At 40.6% G+C, this 10,407-nt stretch overlaps 1 protein-coding gene across 2 annotated transcripts; it reads right to left on the reverse strand.

Annotated features, from left to right (window-relative positions):
* Nucleotides 1-691: 691 nt before the first annotated feature.
* On the reverse strand, nucleotides 692-10,407 carry LOC137283523 (uncharacterized). Of its 2 annotated transcripts, none has more exons than XM_067815076.1 (3): nucleotides 10,119-10,407; nucleotides 8,040-8,206; nucleotides 692-3,010 (listed from the first exon to the last, which is right to left on the reverse strand). In XM_067815076.1, exons 2-3 carry the CDS (start codon nucleotides 8,161-8,163, stop codon nucleotides 1,374-1,376), a joined length of 1,761 nt encoding a protein of 586 aa, XP_067671177.1. In that variant the 5' UTR covers nucleotides 8,164-8,206; nucleotides 10,119-10,407; the 3' UTR covers nucleotides 692-1,373. The 2 variants fall into 2 exon arrangements, with proteins under 2 accessions (XP_067671177.1, XP_067671186.1); XM_067815085.1 differs by having other exon boundaries at nucleotides 698-3,010; nucleotides 8,061-8,206.

The following is a 10,407-nucleotide window of genomic DNA, read 5'->3' on the forward strand; positions in this document are numbered from 1 at the left end:
AACTACTAAATCCTAATCCCATGAGGCCAATTATTGGATGCTGGTCCAGACTCGATTTTGCCTTTTGGGTTCGGCGAAACATGCAAAAAAGAGATTTGTTTCATATTATTACAGTTAATGTTATAGTAAGGAATGGTATTCTAGTACGGACGATCGGAGACAACCAGATTTTCCTTATGGTTTAAGTACAGTGGAAGCTGTCTAAACCGGCACCCACTAGGACTGAAGAAATAATCAAGTTGAGACAATTATGGAACTGATCATACACACATTAACCATGAATAGGACTGAGATTATATGCCAGTGTTGACAATTTGCCAGATTGAACAAATGCCGGTTTTGACAGCTTCCACTGTAGTATAAGAAGACCCGATAGCAGAACTGCACATTCTTCCAACTCAATAATACTGCTTGATTGTCATTGTAAAGACAAACACATTTTCACTGAAATGAACATATGATACACAATAAATGGTTTATGATTCTTATAGTCAGGGAGCCCAGATACAATCGTAACCTTCAGGAGCTGTGGTAATGTAGACTGGCCACATATTCTAGACATGTATTGGTATTATTGGTTATACTTGTTTCAAGGTATGTAAGACAGACTACCCATTGTTGAAAATGCTCTTAATATCACATATGAGGTATCTCTTATATACTTGTAGACTTGTAAACGTTACACCGTTGATACGTTGCACAGAATATTTTTCCGTTGACGTTTTTATTTTGAAAACAAATATTTACTGAACTCTGAACAGCCAATGCATATACATTGCTTCGAGCAACAATAACCGCAAATGGTTAACTCTTCCCGTGAACAGACAGTTCAGCACACATTCAACACAAGTTCGGCACAAATTGTCACATTCACCATAATTTGTTGTGCTAAAAAGCACAGCACTAGATAATGAAAACATGTTCAGCTTTAATTACTTGATGGATGTATATTAACAGAAACCACAAAATTACACAAATTCATCAACACTGTATCGCTCAGGATAAAGTCAGCATTACACGAAAACGGCTTGACGTTAAGGGGCTGTTTCAGAGCCTGATCCCGATATAACCTGAAGCGTTTGGATCCAGTTCATGTTTGGGTTATCTACCGATTAATTACTTCTAATGTGCTCTCAGTGGAGATCATGAGTTTGTTCAAACAGGGCAAATGATAACGGTATATTTGAAGCTAGTGGACAGATACGTTTTCTTTAACACACATAGTTCTACAGTTGTAGCAGCTAATTGTCGCTGTCAGAGATTTTCATCAGATACAAAGCAGCCAAGTCTGCCTTACGTAGACATGTAAGGCAGGGCCAATATCCCTGGAAAGGAATGTGAAGTTGAATGTTAATGTTCTAGATGCATGGCTGTCAAACAAAGCATTCATCGTCGGAGAAAGACATATCTTTCAGATTTACATCTTCCTGGAAAGGCTCTAATGCTGGAAGCCCCTTTTCGGAGTTTGGTGGAATTTGATCTGCTGCTGGAACAACTGGAACTCCTACAGTCTCCCCCGAAAATGGAACATCTGCTACCCCATCATCTTCTGCATAACCAGCATGTCCAAGGAAGGTAACATTGGGATGAATATCTACCATTGTCAGAGCTTGAACTCCTACAATGTTTTTAGCCTTATGTCCAACTATTGATAAATTTTCTTCTCCATCACACCTTGACCTCAGACCTACTGCTGGTCGATCTTGCAGTTCTACGGTATGTTCCGGACTAGGATTATGTGTTGGCAAAACGTTGTCATCGATTTCATCGTTAGGACTAGGACATTCGTTTAGTAAAGCTTGCACCTCCATAGTCCTTTTCGAAAATGTCTCAGATTCCACGTGACTAGAATTATCTGGATCAGAAACTATACCGTCAGGGTTATCCGTCTTCTCATGAGAACCACCCGTTACGTGTCCACATGAGGATGTGTCTTTATCTTCAGCCACAACGTCGTCTCTCACCAACACCTCGGGTACAGACCCTTCACCAGCAGAGGCAACAACCACCTCCTGTTGTTCGATCTGTGTTCTGTTGGGAGACTTAGCGACTGATGTAGTATGGCGATCGGGGACTGTCTGTTCGTTGTCTTCAACATCTGTGGGAGCATAGACATGGCCAGAATCATCAGATCTACAGGTTCTGTTTGCAGTATTCTTATTCCACATTTTGTGTTCTGCATCCTTATCAGATGTTCTGTTAAAAGGATCCTTATGCGTCTCTCTGTCCAAAGTTTCCTGCGTGGACGTTTTGTGTTCAGCATTTTCACCAGATGTTCTGTGTACAGGATTTTCACCAAACGCTTTGTCTACAGTGTCCTCCTTGGACGTTTTGTGTTCTGCATCTTTACCAGATGTTCTGTCTACAGGATCCTTAGCTGTCGTAATATCTACAATAGTTTCCATGGACATTGTGTGTTCAACACCCTTACTAGATTTTATGTGTTCAGGGTCCCTACCTGGTTCTTTGACTACAGTATCCTGCTTGGACGTTTTGTGATCAGTATCCGTACCGGATTTTCTGTCTTCAGTGTCCTCCTTGGACGTTTTGTGTTCAGGATCCTTACCAGATGTTCTGTGCACAAGATATTCACCAGGCGCTCTGCCTACAATGTTCACCTTGCACGTTTTGTGCTCGTCAACCTTGCCAGATGTTCTGTGTACAGAATCATTACTTTGCGCAATATCTACAGTATCCTGTTTGAGCGTCCCATGTGAAGTATCCTTAACAAGCACTTTCTCTTGGGCATCACCCGATATGTTAGCAGCATCACCTCTCACTGATTCAGGGTAAGTAAAGGTGTGCTCGCCCTCTTTTATTTTCAGCAAACGGGGCGAACTACTAGACTCCTTTCGCTTTTGCAGGAATCTGGATCTTGGTGATGAACTCAGTCTGGTGCTTGACAACCTCATGGAATCCTTTGCCTTCAGATTCTTGTTCTTGAATGGCTTTTTGTGTCCATCTTTTCTGTCCTCTCCGCTGGTGTCAGGAACTGACACTGATGCCTCGGCTAAATGGAAACATACGGGTGGCATTACACACATGCATGTATTTCGTCCTAACAAGCTGACGTAAATAGCAGTGATTGTGTTTATGAGCTGCTGTCCGATACAGCTAAAACTAATACTCATACGAATACTTATGTTACCTCCACTAATGCTTAAAGAACAAACATTTACATGTATCCTTTTGCAAACCTGACTCATCTAAAGTTTATGACGAGCTGTTCACTGGTTGCTAGAGGTCCGAGGGGCTATCAAGACGTTTTCAGCATAAAATACTTCTATATGTGCATGGTAAAAATAACTCTGAAGGGTGATCGACAGCAGTAAGAGTACCGAGTTCCAAAACATATTCGTAATGCTGTCAGGCCTTCTCCTGTGTGCTTCGCCGGGTCAGCGTGATAAGTTTATGTGAGTGATATAAATCATTCATAAATCTATCATTATCATGCCCATATCAGAAGCATTTTAGGCACTAAACCTTTTGATAGCCTCTCTTAAGCAGTGTAATCGAATTCAACATTTGTATGATGAGTCAATGCAACAACCACAACCTTACCCAGCTGATGCGTGACAACTAATATGCACACCCATATGGTACCTTAAAAACAACCATGACGACTTGATGAGCACGGGGGTTCGAATCCCGTATAGGACCTCGCAAAGTATAGTAATCTGTACTTAACTGACTCCACACGATCACTCATTCAGTCACTCGCTTGTTCCAACAATTTGGAAGAGTTTGCAATGGGTGAACAAGACGCACTCACTCATGTATGTTATCATTATACTGAACGTTTATATGTTCAGTGATACAAAGTATTGCTGCATTAAAATTTCTAGCGGTCATTCGGTTGAATTTACAAGGCTTGTACATAAGCTATGCAGTCTTTTTTATATTTAAGAGACTACAAAGAAACCTCTGTTTCCAGTTTATTCATGCAGAATAACAAATTCCAGAATATGAGTGAGTGAGTGAGTGAGTTTGGTTTTACGTCGCTTTTAGCAATATTCCAGCGATATCATGGCGGGGGCCACCAGAAAATGGGCCTCACACATTGTACCCATGTGGGGAATCGACCCCGAGTCTTCGGCGTGACGAGTGAACGCTTTAGCCACTAGGCTACCCCACCGCCCCTCCAGAATATGAGAATATGTGAAGGTCCCGGGGTAGAATAGGCATTTCAGCAACCCATGCTTGCCATAAAAGGCGACTATGCTTGTCGGAAGAGGCGACTAACGGGATCGGGTGGTTGGCTCGCTGACTTGGTTGACACATGTCATGGGTTCCCAATCGCGCAGATCGATGCTCATTTTGTTGATCACTGGATTATCTGGTCCCGGACTCGATGATTTACAGACCACCGCCATATAGCTGGAATATTGCTGAGAGCGGCGTAAAACTAAACTCACTCACTCACTTGATAGGAAATGCTAGTGGAACATTAAGAGAGAACTTATACGAATGATTACGTCTTTGTCAATAGCTGTTTTCCATCTGATGGAGGGGCATGGAATATTATTAGAATATGACTAAATCACTAAACTATTCACTACTGAAGATAATATTCATGCCATAGTGATAAGTTCGCGAATAGAAATGCAAATAAAACGAGTAGCAAATAGTGATAATACAAGGTATTCCTAGTGGATCACATTTTGCCCAAATGTCGGCATTCGGCACACACAACATGCAGAGTCAACCAATTTTACCTAGATAAGCTTTGGAATGTAGGATACAAGAGAAAATAGAGAACTGAATCTGTCATACCTTGCTACGAATGCATAAATATTCTCCACAGATCTACTTTACAAAATTTGTACCCCAGATGTTTTGGCGTTCTGAAAAGATACTGCTGGGATATACACGGAATGCTGTCAGAACCTCTTGTCATGAAGTCCTGTGGAAAGTCTTTTGTCACTCTCAATCATTTAAGCATGGATCTAAAAATGAAACTGATGGCCTCTATAATATTATACATTTCTACTTCAGTTGTGTAATTCAGTGGGAGGGGCAGTGTACAATTACAGTATACATTGTACAAAAAACGGTGTACACTTATTCCGTTCATTCTATTTTATGTTTATCAATAATGCAACCGGTTCATGGTGCACGGCCATTTTCAACGTAGCGCACACACAAAACGGTCTACCATGCGCAACGGGAGAATATTAATCTATATTTAAATGTCAATACCACAGACAGTGCAACACAACAGGGATGTCTCTCACTGCTCTAAAGTTAATCAGCATAATCTGCAGCCTTGACAGCATAATCAAGTGACACTCCCTTGGGTGTTTTGTGCCGATCAAATGCATGGCGCTCCCTAGATTGCATTGCCAACACTACGACTTCACGTCGGGAGACAGTACAGAAAAAAAGTATATATTTACACAAATACTTGGTCCAGTCCAACACTGTACCAAGCTCACTGTGACCCAGCAAGTTGGTTTATTATCTCGCTAGTAATCAACGTGAAACGTCTCTGGTGTATAGCTACGCGTACACAACCACTGGCCTCGTTCCATATTCTCCTCAACACTGACGTATAGCGACCTCGAGTGACATTGAAGTCAGCTTGCTGACAGGCTGATATTCGGGCATTATCTGTTTCTTCGCGTGGGTGTGTTCAAGTAAACTGTCGTTATGTACGGTTCCAAAAGTGAATGCACAATATCTACATTTGATTAAACCAAGTGCTGTCTAGAATATAGATTTACGTGTTTTCCACTCAGGCAACTTCATTTTGTATTTCGACGAAATTATTCGAATACATCATGAAATCCGTTCACGTTTTGAAAACGATAAGCATTTGTATGATCTTTTATGGTAACAGATGACTTTTGGGGTACACCAAGGTCACAGTGGATATGGTCAGTCACAATGAAATAATGTACACTCAAAAACTGTTATGTCGAAGTTGAAGACAGCTACTCAATTACTTCGAGTTATCTGACGTTCGGCACTACCATTAGAAATGATTCCCTGATATGGAATACGCCTATACCAAGTTTGTACTGCCAAGCAAGCGCACGTTCCGTCGGTACTACGTTTTGTACTTACTAATAGAGAGTTAGTGGCACCCCTTTTCAGCAGAAGATATCTTTTCACTGTTGGTATTTGTCTATTGGTTTTTGTCCTGTACATAGTTATATCATGTAATGACCATGCCATGGGTTTGGTTATCATATAACGGTCATGCTTTGATTTACGGCTTGGGTTTGGTTACACAACTTGACGTTGAAAGCTGCATGAATGACACTGATTAGCAAAGGTCTAAATAAACCATTAAAACGTAGGAGAGATTCCATTTTCCTTGCATACCACTACCCAATGCCAATGCACATGAGAAACGGTGATATATACCCATCCAGATGAGACATTTCCAGATGAGACATTTCCAAAGGAATGGAATAATTTTCACTTAAGTTTTCTTCACCAACTGTTTCCTCATGGCTTTATCATTTGAATTTTATTAATTTTGTAAATCCAATATCCCCTGTTTTGGAAGTGTTATGACACAGATCGAAATTTAATGTATTTGCAATGCTTTATGCATTAATGTAAAATCATCAGTTGAATTTTCAGCCACCAGTAAAAGTACGCAAGCAGAAACAATAAATCTCAAGTGTTATGTAGGGTGCAGCAAGGTTGAATCCTGGCCCTTATCATTTTCAACGCATATCCTTAAACCAACCGTTGATAGCAATAAACCCCAGCTCGATGGCCTGACTCGGAAAGATCAACCTGTAGCAATAAATCTTGCCTCAGATTACCACGAAGGGAGGTGTATTTACACACTTCAACCGGAGTCAGACAAGGACGTAGGCTTGACATGACGTCAGAGACATATATAATAACGTTCCATTTCAAGGGAAATAGGTATCCATGAATTTATAACTTTGTTACAAGGACACGTACCATTATCACTACGTTTTAGGAATATATATTCGAATGCAGCCTATAACTTTGTTACAAGGACACGTACCATTATCACTACGTTTTAGGAATATATATTCGAATGCAGCCTATAACTTTGTTACAAGGACACGTACCATTATCACTACGTTTTAGGAATATATATTCGAATGCAGCCTATGTGCACATATTTAAAGGGTCTGAATAATTTTACTCCATAATGTGTTGCCTTGCTCTTTCTTTGATTCTATTACTTTGGAATTCGGTCAAAATAACTTCAAGTTCTTTTTCCAGCTTCACACTTAAACCATGTTACAATGATCATTCAGTTGCATAATTAACACATTGTTCCTATTGTCTCTGTGTCTAAGCTGAATAAGATTTATTTCCGATATTATATATGATGTACATATTGAATATTTATATAGCGCAAATATCCAGGTACTAGTGCATGCTCAAGGCGCTGGTATTTTCCCCTCGATCCGGTCACAGGTGGGCTCGATCCCGACACCTCAACCTCGGTGGATCACTAGCCTAGCGCCTTAGCCAGCTCGCCCACTATGCCCCCAGGTATATTAAGTACGAGTTACAAATTATATGGCTACGTAATCGTGATCGTTTGGGGTACAGTGGCAAAAGCCTAGTGACAAAAACATACATTTGATGGATCCAGATCAATTCCCCTCGAAGGTACAACGTACAGCCCCCATAGAGATATTGCTTAAAGTGACACTCTGTCATTGTGAGAAAATCACAACCCCATCCCCAAACAAGCAGAACAAAACGAAAACGGTTTCTGACTTAGCATGCCAGTTCGTTAGTAAGACACAAGAGAAAGGATGTTTAGCACAGCAGTAAAAGTGCTCTCTCCTCAAGTCCAACACCAAGGTTTGATTACCGAAACCTGTGTACACAGCGGGATACTGATTTTTGGTATTCGCCAACAACACTGTAACCCAAATAGTGCTAAAACGTCCAACATTATCCTCAATCCAAGTAGGAACTAATTGGAAGTCTTATTTACTATGCAGAGGACATTTTAGAATAACAACTTTACAGGCTAATTATACGTCAAATATGGGTACGCCAGGGTTGTGTTCTTTCCGTTCTATCATTACCTTCTCCTCCATCTGACTCACATTGGCCTTCTTCCCTCTCCTTTACTTCATCCTTTGTATCAACCTGCAAGTCGTCCCTGGGGACCCGCATCGGACCCGACTTCTTTAAAATACTTCGCGACATCGTCGACGTTAAGGTTCCGGGTCAAAAGCAAGACACTCCATATCTAAAACCGAAATTGGAATAATGTATAATTTTAAAATGGGTTAAAATGTATCATACATAAAGAAATCATAGTGTGTGTACTTCCGCTGGGCTAACTTCTATTCACAGGATGTATACTAAATAGAGCTAACATTCTTGCTCCGGGCAATGGATCAGTGCCCAAAACACACTACTTACTGAAAGTATTTAACTGTATCGGTAACAGCGTTTGCTGCAGCTACGTACACACTGAAGTTATTAATTGTGAATATCCTATACTATGTTTGCTATATATATATAATTTGAAGTACTTTTCATGTTTGATCCTGCCTATTTAAATCATGTCATCACTGCAACCATGCGTAAATATTAATCTGTGTCTGGATGATGTTGTGGTTGAACGAGCACGTGTATAGGAATGAATTTACTTTAAATGTTGTCAGGTTGTACTAATCGTTCAGTGTGTGATTAGTATAATTTATAAGGCATCCATCAATACGCTTTTGTTTTGTGATCGCTATTTGCAGAAGCCACAGTGCAAGGGTCCATCGTACCTTTTGATGAGATATATGTCTACGATGCCAAATAGGACTTCACTCGAACTATACATGTCATCTTAAAACACATAATTTATGAAGTTAACGGTCTACGACTCATCACGGTGTCTCTGTTCCTCGATATTGCACGCTCGCACTGAAACGTTCAGTTATGCAAGACCAACAATGTATACACAGACGATAATGAATCCTGTATATTAAATATAAATACACTAGCTGGTCTCCACAATCGAAACACATCTATCGATCCATTCATAATTTGAGAACGCATGGTTTGCATATACAAAAGTTATACTGTGTTTTTTCACAAAGCATAGCTAGGCTGCATGGCATATTTATTGATACAGTAACTTTCCGCCCTGTATGATGTTTAAGGCCAGACTCAGCATTATTCACACTAAGCTACCCATGCCACCACCCCCCACCCCAATTCCCTATCCACCTCCTCAGCTCATCCAATCACAGGTGCATTAGGTGTACCCGGAAGTCATATATTTATGCATTTATGGTTTTTATACCTATGCACTGTATCGCCTATTTATATATGTACACTGATCACGAACTGTTACTGAGCAAGTCATTCATTTATTCTAACGATGAAATGGGTAGCCCCATTAATCCCCCTCTGGGCCAAATTTGAGTACCCAGATCATCCAGGCGTGACAAACATCTAATTAGTTCGCCGTACCAAACGTGTAAAATTAGGTGAAATTTGAGGAGACCATTCTTGCCCCTCGTCCAACTAAAGGTATGTATAAACAGAGGCCGACATACGCAGTCGCCCTGTCGACCACACCCTCTCAAGCTCTCTATCCATGCTCTATACAGTATAGTTACACAGCGTCGTACACCTCCTAGTTTAATAATAGCCCCTCTCGTATTGACAAAGATTCCTCCATATTTTTATTACGTATTTTTATATTTCATATAGCTTGTAATTTAGTTCTATGGTGAGAGGCATCTTAGAATGTTTTAACGTTACATGTCTCCGAATCTGAAGTACAACTTGTAGAAGAATAATTTCAAAGGGCGCTGAAGAAATATGAGGCCACCGGCATACGAACAGCACAGTGGTTGTCCTGGTAGTAATTGAATATTGATTTGTTGCATTACGCATTATATGTACTCAATATGGATCCTGTATTATATGACAAGTAGTGTACATTCATATCTACTCGAATACTCATTTTGCCAGTTCACCTAGCCTCTATCACAAGTTGTTGGTAGGTAATATGACAGCCACAAATGGACATACAGATCGCTTAAACAATCATCCTGGCACTGTGTTCACTCCCGCAAGCTGTCACAAATACAAACGTCACAAATAGTCAGTAGCAGACAGCTCAAACCACTGATCTAAATACCAGCGATACATACCTCAGCTTGTTGGGGAAATCTCCTATTGGACGTCAGCACGTATCCTAACGTCAAGCACAGGTCTCACACAAATAGGTAGTAATGAGCAAATAAGCCCCGTATTTGCCTTGTACCACAAACGTATTTATCACACACTGTGTTTGCGACAGTAAACTAAAACAGGCTATGTACGACCAGCCGCCATTGTTGTGGTATATTCACGTTTACGGCGATACGATCTGTGATTGGAGATCGTAACAGTTGGCCGCAGGTAGATGCGTGTATGGCCATGCCTAAAATACTATTCAAT

Source organism: Haliotis asinina, chromosome 1 (assembly GCF_037392515.1).
Source record: "Haliotis asinina isolate JCU_RB_2024 chromosome 1, JCU_Hal_asi_v2, whole genome shotgun sequence".
Taxonomy (NCBI): Eukaryota; Metazoa; Mollusca; class Gastropoda; order Lepetellida; family Haliotidae; genus Haliotis; species Haliotis asinina.